The sequence below is a fragment of the Halichoeres trimaculatus genome, unplaced genomic scaffold, assembly GCF_033239565.1.
Source record: "Halichoeres trimaculatus isolate MK-OKI-2021-1 unplaced genomic scaffold, fHalTri1.1 fHalTri1_scaffold_2, whole genome shotgun sequence".
Classification (NCBI taxonomy): domain Eukaryota; kingdom Metazoa; phylum Chordata; class Actinopteri; order Labriformes; family Labridae; genus Halichoeres; species Halichoeres trimaculatus.
Window position 1 is genome coordinate 38,634,727 of NW_027437180.1, and position 21,807 is coordinate 38,656,533.

At 43.7% G+C, this 21,807-nt stretch overlaps 2 protein-coding genes across 2 annotated transcripts; one reads left to right on the plus strand and one right to left on the minus strand.

The window, feature by feature from the left end:
• Positions 1 to 1,208: 1,208 nt before the first annotated feature.
• Positions 1,209 to 8,552, minus strand: actr2a (actin related protein 2a). Its single transcript, XM_074696357.1, has 10 exons — positions 8,424 to 8,552; positions 6,895 to 7,036; positions 4,737 to 4,847; positions 4,394 to 4,609; positions 4,244 to 4,316; positions 4,036 to 4,172; positions 3,805 to 3,954; positions 3,582 to 3,727; positions 3,378 to 3,510; positions 1,209 to 2,871 (listed from the first exon to the last, which is right to left on the minus strand). The coding sequence occupies exons 2-10, from the start codon at positions 6,940 to 6,942 to the stop codon at positions 2,701 to 2,703; spliced, it is 1,185 nt and encodes a 394-aa protein (XP_074552458.1). The 5' UTR covers positions 6,943 to 7,036; positions 8,424 to 8,552; the 3' UTR covers positions 1,209 to 2,700.
• On the plus strand, positions 8,502 to 17,666 carry rab1aa (RAB1A, member RAS oncogene family a). Its single transcript, XM_074696448.1, has 6 exons — positions 8,502 to 8,641; positions 11,489 to 11,561; positions 11,711 to 11,806; positions 11,921 to 12,016; positions 14,250 to 14,381; positions 16,236 to 17,666. Exons 1-6 carry the CDS (start codon positions 8,628 to 8,630, stop codon positions 16,431 to 16,433), a joined length of 609 nt encoding a protein of 202 aa, XP_074552549.1. The 5' UTR covers positions 8,502 to 8,627; the 3' UTR covers positions 16,434 to 17,666.
• Positions 17,667 to 21,807: the final 4,141 nt, after the last annotated feature.

Consider the following 21,807-nt stretch of genomic DNA (forward strand, 5'->3'; position numbering starts at 1 on the left):
CAGTTAAAACCATCAGTTTGATAAAGTGAAAACAAACTGAGACTCTGAGACACTTCAACAACAAACAGAAACTCCTGAAGAGGGACGGGCGTCTGTAAATGAGCCTCTGATTTAAACAGGTTTATTCTCTCTGATACACATTTAAAGGCCATGACGCTGTGTGTGAGTGTGTGTGTGTGTGTGTGTGTGTGTCTGTGGCAGCCTACCCAGGTCGTTGGTCTGGGTCTGGTTCAGCGAGGCCCCAGAGAGTCTGCTGGCCGCGCTCTGTTGTGTTTTTAAGACTTTTCAGATTTCTCACGTTTCATCAGCTTTTCTGTTTTATCTTATTCACCTCGTCTGTTTTCTGATTGGTTGATGTTTATTTGTTTTCACTGTGTTTTGTTGTTACGTAGTTTTTTGGTTTTCATGAATTTCATGTTTTGTGTTTTCTGATTGTTTGTGTTTTGGCTCTGTTTGTCACGTCCTGTCGTTGTTTTACCCTTTGTTTCTTTTTATCGTTGTTTTAGCGATTCCTGGGCCTCCTCTCAGAGTTTTCATGTTTCGTTCTTCTGTTTTCAGATTTTAGATTTTGCCGTTTTCTGATTTTTCGGGTTGTCATGTTTCAGATTTTCACATTTTGCCATTTTTAAACTTTGTTCCTTTTCGTGTCGCGTTTTATTTTCCCATTTAGTAACCTTTTTTTTCTTTTTCACGTTTTGTTGACGTTTTTTTTTTAAAGTTGTGATTTGACGAGTTTTCAGGTTTGTCTGTTTTCTGATTGGTTGAGTTTTGTTGTTGCGTACCTGAGTTTTCTGGTTTTCATATAGTTTATGTGTGTTTTTTCTGATCAGTCGCTCTGTGAAAGCTGAGAGTCGTCGTGAATTCACTCTCGGCACAGACTCCGGCGGTTTGTTGTTTGTTTGCTCGGCGGCAAACTGTGGCCAACAGTTTTTAACATTATCTTACCGAGCAGCTCTGACTGGACTCTTTAAGGCGATCCAGATCATCAGGAGGACGGGTCATCTGGTTCTGGAGGTTCTGGTGGAGACGGGGATCAGTGAAACAAATCGTCACCATTTCCACTCATTTTGTTCCTGAACTCCTTTAAAACACGGACAGAGATGAACCGCTTCCCTCTAAATCTGGGCTCTGATCCGGTCTGGGTGAGGACCACGTTGGGTCTGTTTCAGACAGGAAGACACGGCGACAGCAGGCGTCTATAAATCACTTTGCTTTATTTAAACCAGCGCTCGCTCGCTCACTCGGCAGACACGTCGTAAACAAAACATCAGAAGAAGAAACAAAATAAAACCCCAAAAAGATCTGAGCTGGTACGTGATGCTGTTATCAGAAGAAATCATACACTCATGTTTATATTATACACCTATAATTATATTATTCACTGTTATTTATATCATACAGTCATATTAATGTTATATAAACCAGCCCAGTGCCTCCACAGACAGCCATGAACCGGGAGGAAAAGCCACAAATACCAGCTTCACGTGGTCTTCACCTCCTGACGTCTGCTTCTTCTTCATGGCACAAATCAAAGTCAACAAAAACCACCTCCTCATGATAAACCCAACAAAACAAAAACAGCACCTTCAGATCAGAGGAGACGCAGAGGAGGAGGCGAGGACACATCCAGGACTCCATCCACACCTCCTCTGCTCCTTCTGCAGACGTGGAATCGTTTCCTGCTAACACTTCAAACACATTTTTACATTTGGCCCCAAACACGTGACCCAGGATCAGCTGATTGGTTCGTCCAACACACTCAGACCGGACGTCACTGGAGGAATGATAGAGGGGAACGTTGGGACGTTCAGCCGTCACCAGAGGGCGAGCCGGAGCCTGGGCTGTGATATTAAAGCTCAGTCATGTTTCCAAAACAAAGACAGAAAACAGCAGGAAGTAAAGCAGGAAGTCAAACAGGAAGTAAAGCAGGAAATAAAACAGGAAGTAAAACAGAAAGTAAAACAGGAAGTAAAGCAGGAAATAAAACAGGAAGTAAAGCAGGAAGTCAAACAGGAAGTAAAGCAGGAAATAAAACAGGAAGTAAAACAGAAAGTCAAACAAGAAGAAAAGCAGGAAGGCGCGTCATGGTCACATGAGAGTAAAGAAAGCTCTGCCCAGGAGAACCGTGCTCACTGCTGCCCCCTGTGGCAATGATCAGCATTACAGCAGCTCTCTCCTCTCCTAAAATGAAATTGATGAAGCGCGGCTGTTTTTCTGGACACAAAACCCAGAATTTACCAACATGTGGATATGTAGAAAAAGAAACCAGCGGGGGGAACATAGGGGGGCGGAGCTATCATCATGGAGGCTAAGCTAAGCTAAATCGGCTCTTTCTTCATGTTTTAGCCCTAACAGGAAACTTCAGACCACGACCAGAGATACCAGAGATGAGGCCAGGCTAGCTGCTCCCCCTGCGTCCATGCTAAGCTAAGTGCTCTAAAATGAGAGTGGTGTGGTAAATCTGTGAACTGTTCCTTTAAACCTGGTTTCTGTGCTGATTATTAAGAAATCCAAATGTCCACAACTTCACATCCTTCATCCTTCTTTCCTTCCCTCCCTCCTTGCATCCTTGCATCCTTGCATCCTTTCCTCTTTGCTCCAGAACAGAAACAGAAAGCCCCCCCACCCACCCATGATCAGCTGACAGGTGGGCGGGGGGGCCGAGCTTTGGGAGGAAGAGTTTGTTTGTTTGTTTGTGTTTTATCTGACGGTGACTCCCAGCTTCTCCAGCATGCGCGTCCCCTTCTCCTGGTACTCGTCCCGCGTCATCCAGAAGTTGTCTTTGTCCTTCATGATGTCAGCCAGCACGGCGCCGCCCAGGAACACCATGTGTTTACGGCGAGGGGGGTCCTCTATCCTTATCTTGAATTTCTGCGGAGGAAAGGAGGAGCAGAGAGGAGCAGAGAGGAGGAGACGGGATCAGAAAGAAACCTCTCTGCTCCCTTAAAAACCAGACTGGAGTAGACCTGGAGCTGGGCTCCCTCTAGTGGTGAACACCCCTTCCTGTCACATTTTGATTTTTTTATTTTTCCTTTCTGGAAGAATAAAGTCACGTAACGACACATTTCATAAGACAAAGATTTAACCCATCCTCAGCTCCTGTTGTCTGTAAATATCTTGAAGTCAGACATTTTTTCAGGTGAACGCGGCTCAGATTAAGATTGTTTTTACCTGAATGAGACATAAACAGCTGCTAGATTTGATTTCTGCAGAGTGTGACCACCTTCACCTGACGAGAGGTGAGGAGGTGATCAAACTCCTCCTGGTTTGGGAACTAAAGCTCCCCCTGCTGTGAGTTTTCATACACACACACACACACACACACACACACACACACACACACACACACACACACACACACACACACACACACTCACCGACAGCTTGTCCACGTCTCCCTTCAGCACGCGCTCCAAGTACAGCTGCTTCAGCTCACGCTCCAGGCGTGACGGCAGGCCGGGGTACATGGTGGATCCTCCGGAGAGCACGATGTGTTTGTAGAACTCGGACCTGAAGGAGGAGCAGGAGGCGTCAGGGCCGTGCTTTAGTCTCTCAGAGACCGGCGCCTCCTGTGGACTCACCTGGTGTCGATGTCCGCCGCCTGGATGGTGTTGAAGAGCAGCTCGGCCACGCCCACGCCCTCCACGTTGATGAGGTGGGGCTGGAACAACGCCTCAGGGGCTTCGAACCGCTCGCCTCCGACCTTGATAACGCGTCCGTCCGGGAGCTGTGGACACACACTCTGAGGTTCAAACCCCTGAAACAGCTTTAGAGGAGCCACAGGTGACGGCGCTCGTGACCCACCGTGTACGACTCCACCAGCACCGTGGTCTCCAGCGCCAGCTTCTGCTCCTGCTCGATGTTGTAGCCCACGTAGCACAGCTTCTCCTTCATCATCCTCACCGTCTCGAAGTCGGCGGAGTGGTTGAAGGCGTAGCCTCGCAGTAGCAGCAGCTGTGGACAGACAGAGTCAGCGCTCGCCGCCGCCACCGTGGAGATAAAAAATTCATCAGCTCAAAAAGGAGGCGGGGTTACCTTGATGAGGTAACGAGTGATGTCTCTTCCTGCGATGTCCAGGCGTCGCGTCAGGTGAGGGAGGGAGAAACCTTCGTACACCGGACAGATGTGCGTGACGCCATCGCCTGAGTCCACCACCACGCCAGTCAGCAGGCCTGATGGGAAGGAGAGCCGTGATCAGAGTGGGGCGGCGCCGCATGACGCTGCATACCGTCAGGAAACAAACCTTGAGCGTAGAGCGTGAGGACGGCCTGGATGGCGATGTAGACTCCGCTGAACTGGTACGTCTCGAACATGACCTGGTGGAGGAACAGGAAGCGTCAGCCACCTTCAACGTGCACAGGAAGCAGAGCCTGACGCGGCCCGCGGCGCTCACCTCGATGATCTTCTCCCGGTTCTTGGTGGGGTTCATGGGCGGCTCGGTCAGGAGGATCTTACAGTCCTGGGATTTGATGCTGAGTTTCTCGGGGCCGAAGGTGTAGTCCCACAGGTGCTTCATGTCGTCCCAGTTCCTGACGATGCCGTTCTCCATGGGGTAGTTCACCTCCAGCATGGAGCGCAGCTCGCTGGCCTCATCGCCCACCATCAGGTCCTGCCAGAGGTCAAAGGTCGAGCGTTAGGCAGGCTGAGATACTGGATCAGTTTTCTCTTAAAGCATCGTCTCAGAGCTTGAAGCAGCGTCAGAGGAGCACGCTCAGACTCACAGCACAGAAACTCACCTTGATTTCGATGTTTCCCACTTTGGCCGTGGAGCGGATGATCGGCCGGCCGACCAGCGCCGGGAAAATGTGTTCTGGGAAGTTTGACCCTGCATAGCCGCACTTCACAAACTGAGGAGGAAACATGACAGAAGCAGCTTGAAATACAAAAAAAAACAAAAAAACAAAAAACGTTTTCTACACTAACAAACCAAAGATCCTCTGAGCCTCCGTTATCTGAATGTTCCTGGGTTAAAACAGAGCGACAGACGAATCTGTCGCCAGCTTTAGATCCAGCTCTGACAGAAGTTCATTTTATCCCAAGATAATCAGCATTCATTTTTTCTGAATCATCCATTCACAACAAAAAATATTTTTAGACATTTTACTGAAAACTTCTCATAATTCTGAGATAGTTCACTCTTCACTTTAGACAAAAAAAATATTTTCAAGAAAAAAATCTTCATTTTTTCCCCCAATAATAGTTTTGTCAATTCAGAAAAATATATTAATGAATTAATTTTGACACAATTTTATGGGCTGAGATATGTGCCACTAGAAATTATAAAATTGTAAAAATTTATCTCAAAAACCAAATAGTATTTTTTACATTCCTGAATTTGAGGAATATTAAGACAGAGGATTAGGTCCGTATTAAAGTAAAAAAGTATGAGATAAATCTTGTAAATGTACAAGAAAATGGTTGACTTTATGCTCATAAAAATTTACCAGCACAAAGTCATAAATTTACAACTTTAAGCTAGTAACAAACAAAGTCATCAGTGCACGGGCCTCATGTTTGTAAAGGCAGCTGTTGCCCCCTCCACAGCCTAGCTATAGAGTAAAACAACAAGTTTATTCTCATCAATTTATTACTTTTCATAAGTTTAATTTTTCTTTGATAGTTTTCTACTTTATTTTCTACTTTATTTTCCTAATATATATATATATATATATATATATATATATATATATATATATATATATATATATATATATATATATATATATATATATAAAAATATAATTATATATACATATATATATATATATATATATATATATATATATATATATATATATATATATATATATATATATATATATCAGCAAATTAATTTATTTTGTAAACAGTAAAGTCAATTTCAGAGCATGTTTTTAAATCCAGTTAATAATAAATAATAATGCATGTCATTTTGTTTACAGTGTTGCAAACCTCAGCACATAGCTTGTTAATCCTTTCCACAGTATTCTGAGAGAATTGTCTCATTAACAGAAATAACAACAGCTTCTAAAAGATAAAAAAAAAAATCCTGGTGAAGAAAAACAGAGCTAACTTAATTGGATGCTCAGTGCTCCTCACATGTTCCCATACATGCAGCATCTTACCGCAGTTTAATTCACAGAGATTCGTTTTTTAGATTAGTTTTCACGTTAACTTAGTTAATTTCTCTCCGTGTTGAATTAACTTCCTCTACTCTCTTATTTTAAACATCTGCAGCAGAAACTAGTTTCCATACATGGAAGAACTCAGCGGCTTCCGCATCAACGCTCCGCGCATGCTCACTTCACTTCCCTGCTTCAGATGGATTCATTAAACCATTTAAACCGGCTCTGATAATAAAAAGTGAAAACAAAATAAAAGATTTCTCACATTTCTGTGGATGACTGGTGACAAACGGCATTACTGTAAATATTAAAGAGGTTATTACCTCATAAAGAGGGCGGGGCATTGATGAAACGCATATTTAAAACACTGAATGGTGACTTCAAATCACCAAAAACTGCAGATTTTCATTTTATTTAACTTCTCTCCTTATTATCTTATTTTAAATACATAATACGAACAAACAGCTGACATAATGAAGCTATTATGACCAATGAGCTGTACCCACAGGTGCGGAAGTCAGTTTACCTGGACTGAAACGTTAAAACTGACTGACACGGAGTCGTGGAGCTGCTCACGGTCTGTGTATTCACCTCCACAGACAGCAGACTGATGAGGTTGTGTGTGTTTTAACAGTTTAGCATCTCCACAGCAGATGAATGAGCTGAATCCAGCTGACAGACACATTCCTAACTCAACCCACCCAGACGGGAAACCGTTAGCATGTTAGCTTTCAAACTGCACCACCGGAAACGGCTCAGAGACAGATTAAAGAGATCTTCTCCAACTTACCCCTGTTCCGTTATCACAAACCACCACTTTCCTCCCCTGACTATCCATGTTCGAGCCCTGAAGTCAGCAGAAACCTCCCTCTGCCTGCTCACCAGCTAGCGAACACACCGGAAGAAGGAGGGACGCACATCAGGAGCGAATCCTTCAAAATAAAATACCAACAAATGAGTGACTCTTTTAAAGGAGCACAGCAACAAAGAAACAACATAACAAACAGCAACTTTCCTGAGGCTGTGTATCAAAGTCCGTCATTTGGATGGCAACAGTGTATGAGGCTTCTAAAGTGCTTAAACAGACTGAAGCTGAAGTGAATCTGTACAATAACAGAAATCCAGCTCCTGGACAGTGGTCGCCCATTAAGCAGCAACAACTAGTATATCGTAAAATATGAGGTCTCTCCAAAACTGCAGTTCTGCGAGTGTCCACTTGAGGCTGGCTGCAGAAACCCTCGAGACCACCTTCGCTCCCACTCAAATACGTTGACCTTTGCAAAAGTATTGAGATCATACATGTTGTCCATTCATGGCTGACTTCACTGTCAGGCCAGCACAGTGTAGCTGGCAGCGAGGATGCTTAAGGCCAACCTTAACTCCGCCTCTTCACTCAAACTTGAAATTACGTTGAGTCATGTTTTTTCAAAGAGGTTTCCCTTACAAAACTCTCAGACTCTGACAAACAGATGGGGGACTACGTCTCTGTACCATGCAGACTATGAGGCTGAAGGAGAAATGAGTAATTCAGGCTAAAAAATTTTTTTGAAGCAGAATATATATATATATATATATATATACATATATATATATATATTATGTTTCAGCTTTATGAATAGGTGTGTATGTGGTTTCTGCAGCCATTCTCTGGTGGACGTTCGAGTTAGTGTATTGTATATTTTTAGATGGAACATAAAAGGGTTAAGTGCATGCATTTTATTTATTTGATCTCCATGATACATATTATTTGTAAATTGTGGTCATATCTCTATGTTGTTATTACTATTATTATTATTTATATTATTATTATTATTATTATTAATAATAATAATATTAATATTAATAATAATAATAATGATAATGATAATAATAATAATAATAATCATCATCATCATCTTCTTCATCATAATAATGCACTTTTAATAAATTTATTTTTCGTATTCTTTTTTTTATTTTCAAACTTGAATTGGCAACCGAAAGTCAGACCAACACTTCAAGAGACTCCAGAAGTGTGTCCATCCTCCTTAAATATGTTTAAAACAAACAGGTAGCAGATAAGATAAAGTAATCCTTCATTCGTCCCATAACAGTGACATTGACAGAATAACAGCAGTAAGGTAGATGCTGCAGACATCTTTATTTCTTACCATAAGAATATATAAAATAGAACAATATGTAGAGGACTATTTAACAACACGATCTTCAGGTTGATGAGTTAAAAACAGTTATTTGATGAATTTATCCCATCTTTTATAACATAAATTATGTTGTTTTTGTTCAAATGCAGCGTAAACGCCCATTCCCTAAAGACTACAGTACCCATGATTCCTGTGCTCTGGTATTTCCGGGTAGGTATTGCTGACAGCCATATTTGATTCGATTATGCTGTTCTGGTTTCCAGTTTAACCAGTTCTTGACAAATAAACGGAGTCTTTTCTCCACTACGAGGCCAGCGTCCAGCTCCATCTGCGACAGAATCCAGCTTCATTCACTGTAACGACGCTTCATCACCAGTAGTCAACGATGAATCCCGAATAGTAAGTGACAGCGGAGCCGTTTGTGACAGGTCCGGGTGAGCTGTCAGCGTTAGCCGGGGAGCTAGGCTAACGGTAGCTACCCAGGCGGACCGTCAGCTGCTTTGTCTTCAGTTAGCGAGCTCAGGGCTGTGTACGGACAATCGAGTGACAGCGTTGATCCTGAGCACAAAACTCATCTTTCTCGGGATTATCTTACTGATGTAACACCGATTACTTCGACGGATTATTTGTATTTCGTCTGCGATGTTTGGTAGCTCGTGTGGAGGAACTTAAATCGAAGTAGCTTAAGTCGCTAACGGCTAGCAGGCTAACCGGATAGCTACGTAGCGTTACCTGACACTGTGGAGGGTTGTGTTATTGAGATAGCTGCTCGGTTAGAGATAGGGTGACAGCGGGGAGCGTTTGTTTCCGTCAACAAGAGACCGGTAAATTCACTGACTTCCTCTCTAAAGGTACAATTTAAGCTCAATTTACCCATAAAGACCAAAGTAAACCATTAACTCTCCCTGTTTCTAGTTCGTTAGCTAACAATGCCCTCATATTAGGTAGTAAATACACATTTGTGTCTAAAGCAAAGTAACATTTTGCCAGTAGCACATCCAAAGTGGTGGCCAGGGGTGGCATTAGCCCCCCTTAGAAATCTTACAAACCACTAGAGATGCCACCCTAGAATCCTTAGCTGTGATTGGCCGTTTACCGTGAAATGGGCGGGGCTTCTGTTAGAATCAACAATGTTGACTGTGATGCAACAGGCTGCTGTGTAGCTTCCTAACATTTCTTTGTGCTCTGAACCATGGAGAAATATTCAGCACGTTTAATTAAACACATGAAGATTTAAGGAAAAAGACATATTAACAAAAACAACACACAAAGTACTTGGATGTTTATGAATCTTTGAATAAACAAAACAAAACACAGAGTTAAAATATCTTAACTTGAAAATATACCTCTCCATCATTTTTCACCAATGCCTAGTTGGGAAATGCTTCTCCTACCAGGTGCTGTCTCTGGGGCATGTAAAATTGTGTGCTAACCTATAAAAAACAAACCAACAAACAAGCAAATAAGAAGATCAAATGAGGGACAGGGGCTCTAAATATGTAATGTGTGACCTGCTGTGAGAGTCAGGAGCAGGAAGTTGCAGAAGCTGTGGCTGTTAATATAAACAGGGAATGATGCTCTCAGCTGCAGCTCCCCCTGTGGTGGTTAAAGTTACTACAACACAAACAGGCCGTGTTTGTTAGTGGCTGATTAACTTCCACTAAAGGAGCATGTCATTAAAATAATGTGCTCTGACTTTGGAAAACATGAACTGCCTTATAGAATAGGTTTCATTGTTAATGTTATATGCCGAGTAGAGACAAAAGAGATGGACTGATAACACACTCTGTTTGTGAGTTTGTGTGCACACACTCCATGTGACCCCCTACTCCAGTCAGTTGGGTAACCCCTGTCCTAAAAAGGTGTGGACACACCTCTGACAGACACCTGAGATGCAGTCCTTCCTGTAAACAAGAGGCTAATAATACTGAGCTACATCTGGAAACAGTGATGTTTTCAGCACAATCACCTCATTTCACAAGGTGGCAGCTCACTTTAACAAAAATAAGGATTAAAAGTATTTACCTGGAATTAGTTTTCCATGACTTTTGTCTGAAGCCACAGGAAGAAAATGCAAAACAGAAATCCCTGCAGTGTGTGTTGGAAAAAGTGACCTCTGCTCACATCAGCACGAGGGATGCAACAAACATTTGGCCATCAAAGATTATTTCTTTATTTATGATCTTATTTTCATGACAGGATGTCTTTTTTGTCCACATGGTGGTGCAGTCACATTGCTCCTCTGCTCTCTGATGTGTTCACAGACACACGTTCACGGGAGTGTACACACACAGTAGGGCTGAACAATTTATCGTTTTCAGATCGAAATCGCAATTTTAGACAATGCAATTTTGAGATTGCCAAAGCAGCAATTTTTTGCAGCGCTCCTGACTGACTCAGGATCTGTTGTGTCAAGTATTATACACATTCTGTTTTACAAATTTGTAGACAATCTATATGTTAAAAGTGCTGGTAAGCAGGTCAACGACGCAAAGCCTCTGTTTAGGGGTAGAAGTTGACGAAAACAGATTATTTATCATCACTATTGATGATTAAAAAATCGTGAATTGCAATATCTGCCAGAAAAATTAGATCTTTTCCTAAAATCATTCAGCCCTACATGTGAATATCCCAAAGCTTGGTTTGAAGAAAATCATGAATCGAATTGAAATCACGATATCTGCCAGAAAAATCGCAATTCAATCTTTTCCTAAAATCGTTCAGCCCTAACACACAGAGACGAGCACACTCTGTATAACTGACAGAGAGTTAGGAAAAATAATGTCCCAACCACCACAGGAAATGCATAAAAGCCTGTTTTAAAGTTTTCAAGGCCGCCTCTGTGCAGACTGGTTTAATTTGAAGTATTAATATTTGTTTATGGAATTGCAATGCCATGATTTTAGTGAGGTTAGTTCACAGCTACAGCCATAAATCCATGCTATTGATGATTATAATATTTTTCATCATTTTTCCCCTTTTTTGTTTTTCAGCCTTGATTTCCTCATTTTGAGTTTTTGGTTTTTGCCAGGAGTTTTTATTTTGGTGTATCCCTAATTAGCACATTTCAAATGTTTTTTTTTTTTATGTTTGTCAGAATAAATAACTTCTAAAATCCATCACATACCAAACAGTCCTGTCCTCTGAATGAAAGCCTGATAAAGACCCAGAAAGTGAGGTGTTGTGTGTTGGTGTGAGGAGATCGGCTCTGCCTAACGTCCTCCGTCCTCTCTCTGTCTCTCGCAGTGACTATTTATTCAAACTGCTCCTGATCGGTGACTCTGGCGTTGGAAAGTCTTGTCTCCTTCTCCGGTTTGCAGTAAGTGTCTGTGTTCTCCAGCTTCTCTTACGTAACGGGCTGTTTTCTCTTTCTGTGTGTGTGTGGGGGGGGGGGTTTACAGCCCTGCAGGTGAGGTATCTACAGCTCAGACTCACCTGTTTGTACCTGTTTGTGTGGCTTTCTCCCAGGATGACACGTACACAGAGAGCTACATCAGCACCATCGGCGTGGACTTCAAGATCAGGACCATCGAGCTGGACGGGAAGACCATAAAACTGCAGATTGTAAGCAGGACGAGGCGTCTCAGAGTGCGGAGTGATAAGAAAGGATAAGAGAGGATAACGCTCAGGTGACGTGGAGTGACGAGCTCTTCTTCTGTGGTTTTTCTCTCTCTGCAGTGGGACACAGCTGGTCAGGAACGGTTCCGCACCATCACCTCCAGTTACTACAGAGGAGCCCACGGCATCATCGTGGTTTACGATGTGACGGATCAGGTCAGGAGCTGTGGCTTCTTTTACTCCACTAACATCTGTTTTTATCACTGAACGCTGGCATCAACATATGCTTCAGAAGTTTAGTCTTTTCAGCAGCACGACGATCTCCACACGAGGCATCCAGAGCGTCTCCACAAACTTATAAGATAGGTTTAGAAGAAACCAAGCTGTGATGTATTAAAATGGTTAACGTCAGCTTTTCGTCACACATCAAAAGTGCTTTAGACACAGGAGCCGTTTACTCCACGACGGTTTTAGGATGAAACTCAAAGGTATTGTTGCGTTTCAGCTTCTGGTTTACATGGAAACCGGGTTTTAGCCAACCTATAAAAAAAACTTTTAAAAACAGCCTCCAGAGTTTTTCTGAAACGCTGCAACCACAGCACACTGCAGCTTTTAGTGGAAACACTGACACTAAGTTTTTGTGTTTTGGGGTAAAACGTCACATAAATGGGGTCACAAATTGTGTGTCCTGGGACATAAAGCAGCAGATGATGTTTGTTGTTGGACGTTTGTTTCCCCGTGAAGCAGAAACCTGGCCCTGGCCCACGCTCTCCTCCAGTCGGCGTCAGAGGGAGTGTCTCAGACAGAGGCCGGCGTGCCGTGTTCGCTCAGCTCTGTAAATTTGAAGAGTCTTATCACAGCGGAGGAGCTGCCAGCTGGCCTCACATCCAGCACTTTGTCAAAACAGCACCATCCTGTTTGCTTTGAGGCCACACCCAGCCACCGTACACTCAGTGCGTCGGCAGGTGGACGTGTTTCTGCAGCTGTCACCTTAAAGAGGCGTCAAAGCTTTTCCTCTCAGGGACCACGCTGCTCTCTCTGAGGCTGTTTCAGCGCTGTCCACCCTCCTCCCAGTCCAATCCAGACTTTAACTGACCCAACACGGTTTGAAGAGACACTGGTTCCTGTCCCAGAGGGTCCTGGTTCAGACCAGTTCCTAGACTCTGCTGAGGTGGAGGAGCCTCTGAGTCAGCGCATGTTAGCAGGATCCAGGTGGTGCAAGTGTGTGTGTGTGTCTATCAGCTGCAGATTAACAGTGTGTATCTTCCTCTTCCTCTTCCTAAAAGGATGACAAGCTGTCAAGAAGATCTTAAAGAGGGGGTATTGGGCTTTTTTTAATCTTTATTCTGTCCCTCTGGTGCCATGACTCTCAGCTCAGATAAATCTCTTTTTCCTCTTTCTGGTTTTTATTAGTTCTTATTTCAGCCTCTCTCTGAAACACTTTATTTGGCTGCTGTCTCTTTAAGACTCCCTGCTCCACAAACCCCTTTCCCTCTGATTGGCTAGCCCGCTGGAGGCCTGTTGGGGGGCTATGGGCAGACTTTGGTGTGTGAGGCCCTGAAGCTTCCATGTTTGATGGGAGGTTCTTGTGTGATGACCTCATCATTCAGGAAGTCTCGATGTTACGATCTCGTAACAATCTGGTAATGATCCCAGGCTGTTCTTGTAACAGTCTCGTAAAGATCTCGTGACATCTTCTTGAAAATCTCGAGATGATCTCGGGACTATCATGTGATGATTTCATGAAAATCTCACAAAGATCTTGTTATGGTCTTGTAAAAATCTCATGAAGATTCCATGAAAATCTTGTGGTGATCTCTGGGCAATTCTGTGAAGATCTCATGAAAATCTCGTTGAGGTTTTGTGATGATCTTATAACGATCTCGGGACGATTTTGTTATGACCTTGTGAAAATCTTGTGATGATATCATGACTGTCTCCTGATTATCTTGGGACTATCAGGATGATTTCATGAAAATCTCTGAAGATCTGGCGAAGATCTGGTCAGTTTTTGAACTTTTGACATTTTGAGCTCTCCACAGACAGATTGAAGGACGTCCTCTCAGGAGTTTATCTGGTGTACGGTTGTGTGTGATCTGACTGACGGGTGGTGTTGGTGGTGTTTCTAACATGGCCACTGCTGAACATCATCCTCACAAACTGCTGCAGAAACTTTATTTGGTGTATTAGCGTAGCATAGAGCGTCAGAAAATGCAAAAGTTGTGCTCTGGATTTGGAAATAGATATTATTCTGTTTGTTTAAGGCGTCGTCCATCACAGGACTGTTTCTGAAGAGGCCGATAAACTCTGCCCAGGCAGCAGAGAGCTGAGGTTTGAACTGAGGGTTAGAGCCGAGGTTTAGAGCCTGCGTACGAGTGGCGCTAGCTGAAACCTTTAGGATAACCAGGCAGTCTCTTCACGTCATGTTGCTCTTTGTGTCTGTCCTCAGGAGTCCTTCAATAACGTCAAACAGTGGCTACAGGAGATCGACCGCTACGCCAGCGAGAACGTCAATAAGCTGCTAGTAGGCAACAAGTGTGACCTCACAACGAAGAAGGTGGTGGACTACACCACGGCTAAGGTAAGGAGACACATTTCAGACGCCGTGCACATGCAGCCGGGTAGTTTCAAGCACAAATACTCCCTCTTTAGTTTTTAAAAATACTTTCCTCCACACATGAGACAGATTCGTTAAACTGTTAAACTGTGTTTAGAGTGAATGACAGGACTTTATCTATAAATATATATGTATAAATATAGTTTCCCAGAAACCCAGCTACGTGTGGACATGGCCTCACTTACAGCCCGGCGAAAATGCAGTGATCTCCACTACAGAGTCATGTCTGCGTCAGTGTTAATTCATATTTTATATGTTATATTTAAGTCACAGGTCTCAGTCTGGTCTAAGTCTTTAAGTCTTAGTCTGGTCTTAGTCTGATCTCAGTCTTTTAGTCTTAGTCTGATCTTAGTCTGAGCTAAGTCTGGTCTTAGTAATTTAGTCTTAGTCTGATCTCAGTCTTTTAGTCTTAGTCTGATCTTAGTCTGATCTAAGTCTGGTCTTAGTAATTTAGTCTTAGTCTGATCTTAGTCTTTTAGTCTTAGTCTGATCTTAGTCTGATCTTAGTCTTTTAGTCTTAGTCTGATCTAAGTCTGGTCTTAGTCCTTTAGTCTTAGTCTGATCTTAGTCTTTTAATCTTAGTCTGATCTCAGTCTGACCTAAGTCTGGCCTTAGTCTTTTAGTCTTGGTCTGATCTTAGTCTGATTTTAGTCTTAGTCTGATCTTAATCTTTTAGTCCTAGTCTGATTTTAGTCTGATCTTATTATTTTAGTCTTAGTCTGATCCTTTTCTTTTAGTCTTAGTCTGGTCTTAGTCTTTTAGTCCTATTCTGATCTTAGTCTGATCTTAGTCTTTTAGTCTTAGTCTGATCTTATTCTGATCTTATTCTTTTAGTCTTAGTCTGATCTTAGTCTGATTTTAGTCTTTTAGTCTTAGTCTTTAAGTCTTAGTCTGATCTTAGTCTGGTTTTAGTCTTTTAGTCTAGGTCTGATCTAAGTCTGGTCTTAGTGTTTTAGTCTTAGTGTAATCTTAGTCTGGTCTTAGTCTTTTAGTCTTAGTCTGATCTTTGTTTTTTAGTCTAGGTCTGATCTTAGTCTGATTTTATCTTTTTAGTCCCAGTCTGATCTTGGTCCAGTCTTAGTCATTTAGTCCCAGTCTGGTCTCAATCTTTTAGTCTTAGTCTGGTCTTAGTCTTTCAGTCTTAGTCTGGTCTCAATCTTTTAGTCTTAGTCTGGTCTCAATCTTTTAGTCTTAGTCTCGTCTTGGTCTTTTGGTCTGGTCTTAGTCTTTCAGTCTTAGTCTGGTCTTAGTTGATTAAATATGATCAGATTTCAGTCAGATCCAGTCTCAACAGCCTGACTGTTGTTGATCGTGGTGTAAACTGTGTGAAGTTCAGTGAACTGGTCTCAGGTCTCCTCCTGTATCAGCTGAGGAGCTGCAGATAGAGGTGAACATGCTCAGTAACGCGGCCTCACATCGTACCGTCGTTAAATAATGTAGCGTTATCCTGCAAAGTTACATAAACCTGGACGGTGTTTTGAGGCAGGGTTATATTTTCTCCTACATCTTGTCTGACCCGTTTCATCCTCTGGATCCAGAGTTTCTTTTCAGCCTCAGCTCGTCTTGATGAAAACTGGATCAGTTTGTCTCATGTGGCGTTTTTCTTCTGTTTGTCTCCAGCCTGGCTCTTCTTCCTGTCCATGTTCTGTGTTTGTACCACAGACTGTGTTTTTTGTCACTGTGTCTGAGTTTTTGTTCAGTCTTTATTTAGTTTTGGTCTGTAAAAAAAGTTTGGTTGATGATTACTCTTCATCACAGTCTTCCTCAGTGAAATAACCTTGGCATGTTGTGAACGTGTTGCTGACCTTCCCTCTCCAGGAGTTTGCTGACAACCTGGGGATCCCCTTCCTGGAGACCAGCGCCAAGAGCGCCACCAACGTGGAGCAAGCCTTCATGACCATGGCCGCCGAGATCAAGAAGAGGATGGGCCCCGGGGCCACGGCAGGCGCCTCGGAGAAGTCCAACGTCAAGATCCAGAGCAAGCCGGTCAACACCTCGTCCGGGGGCTGCTGCTGAGGCCCGGGACCAGCCACGACCTGAGTCCACGACCTGAGTCCTTCCCCGCCCCCCAAGAAGCCCACGACCAGTCTCAATGTTACCATGCTCCACAGGAAGAGAACCAGAGAGGACGGCTCTGAGCGGACCCCTTTGTGATTGTGTGTGCAGCTACACCACCAGACCCCCCCCCATCCCCAAACCTTTCAGAGTCAGCAATAGGATGGTAAGCCCCCCCCCCCACAGACCACACTGGGCGGTTCTTTCTGTTCGTCCCCAACGCTCATACTGGAAAAAGAAACGTTTTAACAGCCTGAAGTTAACCAATGAGAGAGAGGGAGGGAGGTCACATGGTTTTCTTCTGCTTCTATTGGTCGCCCTGCTCTTCGTCTTCTTCTTCTTCTGTTTCTGTTTTCTGAGTTTGTTAGACCAGTCACTTTTTCTAAACCTGCTGAAAACACAAACACAGAGTTGTCTTTATGTAGCTGTGGATTTACAGCGACCCCCCGACCCCTGTGCCCCCCCCCCCTTAAATCTCCTCCATGTGTCTGAATTCGTGAGCCCTTCAAATGAAGCACATGCTTAGCCCAGCACCACGCATGTTGGAGCTGATCACATGCCTGCAGCACGGCAGCAGCAGCTGCGGCTGCGGCGGCACGTGATCAGCTGCAGTCATGAAGCGCCCGACTCAAACTGCTCCCACGCTAAACGCCACTCCCCCCTCCCGCTCCGACTTCACGGTGTCGCCCCTCAAACAGAAACAGTGCCAGTGCCTTTGCGGCAGGAGATTTACGACATTTATGCCTTCGGTGCTCTCGTGTTGTCGGCATAGCCCCGCCCCCGACCCCGCCCCTGGCCCCGCCCCCGTGTGTATGATAGCAGATAACATTCCTGTAAATAAACCCTCCTCCATTCGGCTCCGTGTGCTCTGCTGCTCTCCATCGCTCATTAAGCATGTGCTACATTGGGAGACGTGACGTCGGCCGTGTGTTCTTTTCTCTGCTCATGTTTCTCCACCAACAGCACAACCACCACCGGAGAGATGACGCCACCACCCAGCTCCAGAATAATCTATAAACTGTATATATTTATACATAAATGTAAGAAGTGATTTGTGTAGAGAAGAAGCAAGTGAAGCGAATGACATGAGAAATAGCTGGAAGTAGTTATCTCGGCACGTGATTTGTGGCTGCGGACATGACATTTTTGTGGCACAATGTCTACTATTAAAACAATGAAGGAGATCTTTGATAACTGCTCGTCCTCACACTGTGTCTTTTCTTTGCTCCTCACACGAGCCGGCCCGGCCCGGCCCAGCCCGGCCCACTCTGACTCAAACCTTTGTTCCAGCCGTTACTTCGCTGCAGCTTAAGCTCAGAGGAATGATGATCTTTGGCCTACATTTCCCCCCCGCCCCAGCCGGCTGCAGCTCCTGGTTTTCACCTCAAACACCAGCTGAACCATGTTAGGTCAGACCGGTTCACTTTAAGACTCAAGACCAGGGTAAAAACCTCCACAGACAGGTTCACTTTAATGTGATACTCTGGGATGGAACAAGTTGGGTCCTATCACAAGGTTTAGGGCAGAAATTACCCCTACAGCAGTGTTTTTGTGCAGCAGAAGCCCAGTGCGCTCGCACCAAACACCCCCTCCCTGCTCCTCTGCAGGTTTCCTCTGCACTCAGACGGGGCCATATTTCACTTGACCAAAAACACAAATAAACGGACTCCCACCGAAAAAGTCTGATATCAGTCTGCATTCACGCTTTATTTAGAGAATTTTCAGCGCGTTACTTTCACACAAAAACACGGCTAAATTAGGCTCTAGTTCTCATCGTGTCGTAAAACGGTGCTACCTCCGCTGCAGAGCCACAGCTGGCTACGAGACGCTCGCTGCTTAGTGTATCAGTCCACACTCGGCGTGCCAGATATAAACAAACGCAGGTAGTCTGCCAGGACGAAGAGACACGATGAGAACTAGAGCCTTATTTAGCGGTGTTTTTGTGTGAAAGTAACGCGCTGTAAATTCTCTAAATAAAGCGTGAATGCAGAACAATATCAGATTTTTCGGTGAGAGTCCGTTTATTTGTGTTTTTGGTCAAGTAAAATATGGCCCCGTCTGAGTGCAGAGGAAACGGGCAGAGGAGCAGGGAGGGGGTGTTTAGTGCGAGCGCTCTGGGCTTCTGCTGCACAAAATCACTGCTGTAGGGGTAATTTCTGCCCTAAACCTTGTGATAGGACCCAACTTGTTCCATCCTGGAGTATCACTTTTAAGACTTTAGACCAGGGTAAAAACCTCCACAGAGACGGGTTCATGGGTAAAAACAGACAGTTTGAGGAGATGAGGCTTAAAGATGTGGTTTAAACTCCCCCACACTAAAAGGCCGACACAAGAAGATGAAGAGAAATAAAACGGATCATCTCCATCACTCGTGTGATTGGTTTCTGTCAGATTCTCTCTGGGTTCAGTTGATTTAGATCAGAAATGATCTGAAACACACAGGAAACATGGATTCCTTCAGTGTCTAACCCTGATGAAGCTGAGTCATTATTTATGTATGTTTTTACATAAACATCTGGGATCATAAATCCTGTCATACGATAATAATAAGATAACAAGTCTGAACCAGGGGGACGGTCAGTGTCAGCAGTACACTGTAAAAAATGTCACTGTAAAATGTACCATCAGCAGAAATGTGCGGTAGTTTCCTGTAGTTTACAGTGTAACTCTGTGTATCTGATTAGATAGATAGAAAGGTAGAAACTTACTGTCTGCCACAGAAGTGACAGAAATTCCTCTTTGACAGGCTCCTTCACACATTTAAAAGGGACATTACAAAAACAGTTGAGGAGAAACAGCATGTGAAAGTGAAATAAGAGTAAAACACTGTCAGGAGGGAGCTGGATCTGTGCTGACCTCAGTTTATCTCTCCTTTAAAAACCAACAGGATCACAGCCCATCCCCTCCTCACTCACGGTTTCTGAACACCGTCACCACAAAAGGTTTTCTGTAAAACGACAGTGAAACGTTGGCAGCAGGGTCGGCAGGGGGAATTTTTACAGTGCTGTATTCAAACAGTGATTTACAGTAGTTTGTCACAGAGGTCGACTTTCAGGATCCATGGTCTGAATTCAGACTCTGCGGTGGAGTCTAAGGTCAGGGCTTCAGTCCTGCTGTCCACACACTAAAGACTGGTTCTGTTAGACCCTGGACCCCAACCTGTCCCTGCTGGCTGGATGTGATAAAGAAATGAAAGTGGTGACCTGAAACATGAAAATATAGACGTTTAACATCGAGAATATAACCAAAAAGTTCCAAATTATGGGGGATTCAAGCAAAATTATTATGATAATTAGTCTGGAATGAGAGGTGTTAATACAAGGATAAAAAATTAAGCTAAAAAGTTTGAATAATGGTAGAAAAGGTTGAAAGTCAAAATCCAGAGATTATTAGTCCCAGCTTTGAGATCCAAAGTAATGATCAAGGGACAGTAAATCATAACTCTGAGAGAAGACGTCTGATATCTGCCAGGGGTCACACCAACATGGCTGGTCCAGAGAGATGAAATGCAAAAATCTCTGAGATTAAAAAAACAAACAAACTAATGACATAAAAAAACAAAAATGATAGCATTTAAAATCCAAAGTACCGCTCTTTATTAAGAAAAACAAGGGACGGTTAGGACTAGTCCTTCAGCTACACCTTGTAAAGCCAGTTAGGATAATAAAAGTCAAAAAACTGAGAGGAAAAGTCTAAATTATGGGATTAAAACGACCTAAACAGGATTAAAAAATCTGAATAATGGGACAAACTCTTGGCTGAGTCATAATTCTGAGATAAAAAGACAAAATTCTGAGACAGTATCTCTGAATCATGAGATTCAGTAGAATAAAATGTTTAGAGATATGAGAGACAAGATACAAAAAGACAGAAAAATAAAATTATCACATTTTTAATCCAGATTATGGGAAATAAAAGTGAAAGTTTGGAGGTAAGAAGTCAGACTCATGATACAGAGAGGCAGCTTTGATAATGGAAGTTTTAATTCTGAGATTAAAAATGTGAATTATGGAATAAAAAGGGAAAAAAAAGATGTCATACTCAAACTATGGGTTTAAAAAAAATCAGAGTGTAATCTGTGAATCCCTCTGTAGTCTGGTCGTGTTGGATTAAAATGATGATAAACCTTTGCTCCGCTCAGAGGAACCAGAGGAGCTGCTTGTAGTTTCATTCTTTAACATGTAAAGATTTTTATTAGTTGTGGGAAGTTAAACAGATCAAATCATGGAATAAGATTATTAATCTGGATTATTGATGTTTTTCTTGTTAAATCGTTCATGTAAACGTTCATGTGATCATCTGTTCGTCAGTGACGGTGTGAGACGGTCGTAGCAGCTCAGCAGAGCCAGCACCTCCGCTCTGGGCTCCGGAAACTCCTCCGTCTATAAAAAGATCTCACTTTGAGGCGGGTTTCCAACAATCTGCGCCTCATCTGGGGAAAGTCTCCACAACAACGGCCGGTACGGGATCCAGACGGCACAGGACCAGGAGTCGAGGAGGTCTGAGGAGGTGCTGTGAGCTCCGGGTCCTGCTGATAACAGACCTGAGTCTGAGGCCGTTTGGTTTGTTCAGACAGGAATCAAACTCTGAACCTTTCAGGGTCTGAGACAAACCATCCACAACAACCTCCACCTGCACTGTCAGCCTCCCACCAGCAGAGGGCGCCATTGTTAACCCAGAAACAGCTGACAGAGGAGTCCCACACAGGGAATAGGAGCTGTGAGGCTGACGGACAGAAAGTGAGTTCATCTCAACTTTTTCACACGTCACACAGAGAGTCAGCTGACCTCTGACATCACACAGAGAGTCAGCTGACCTCTGACATCACACAGAGCGCTGAAAGTGATGTTAAGGGGATGTTTGTCTGGAGGCCCCTCCCCCTCCAGCTCCCTTTGACTTTATGAGACGTCCTAAAATATAAAAGAGCCCCCCCCAACACACACACACACACACACACACACACACCCCATCCCCCAGCCCTGCCCCCTTCCTGCTTTCAGCTGCAAAAAAAAAACACAGAGGCTGATCCTGGAGCATAGAGATTTTGTTTGTAGCTTGTATCTGGTTGCTGGGTGACACAGTGTGTGTGTGTGTGTGTGTGTGTGTGTGTGTGTGTGTGTGTGTGTGTGTGTGTGTGTGTGTGTGTGTGTGTGTGTGTGTGTGTGAAGGCCTGACCTGCAGTCACACACCTCAACCCATACCTGTGCCTTCAGAGTAAAGCTCTGTCCTCCAGTGTCATGGAAACTCTCTGCTTGTTTTTCTGCCTCAGGGAAAAGGCAGATTGGCTGAAAATTTAGGTTTCTGATCCTGACAGCAGCTACACTCTGCAGCGTTC

Excerpts from the sequence above, each read along its gene's own strand:
- rab1aa (XM_074696448.1), top strand. Across the intron at positions 11,807-11,920 it reads AGACCATAAAACTGCAGATT|TGGGACACAGCTGGTCAGGA; the intron begins GTAAGCAGGACG and ends CTCTCTCTGCAG. Across the intron at positions 14,382-16,235 it reads TGGACTACACCACGGCTAAG|GAGTTTGCTGACAACCTGGG; the intron begins GTAAGGAGACAC and ends TTCCCTCTCCAG.
- actr2a (XM_074696357.1), bottom strand. The coding sequence starts at position 6,942 with ATGGATAGTCAGGGGAGGAAAGTGGTGGTTTGTGATAACGGAACAGGG. Across the intron at positions 3,955-4,035 it reads TCACTCGTTACCTCATCAAG|CTGCTGCTACTGCGAGGCTA; the intron begins GTAACCCCGCCT and ends GTCTGTCCACAG. Across the intron at positions 3,728-3,804 it reads TGCTGGTGGAGTCGTACACG|CTCCCGGACGGACGCGTTAT; the intron begins GTGGGTCACGAG and ends GTGTGTCCACAG.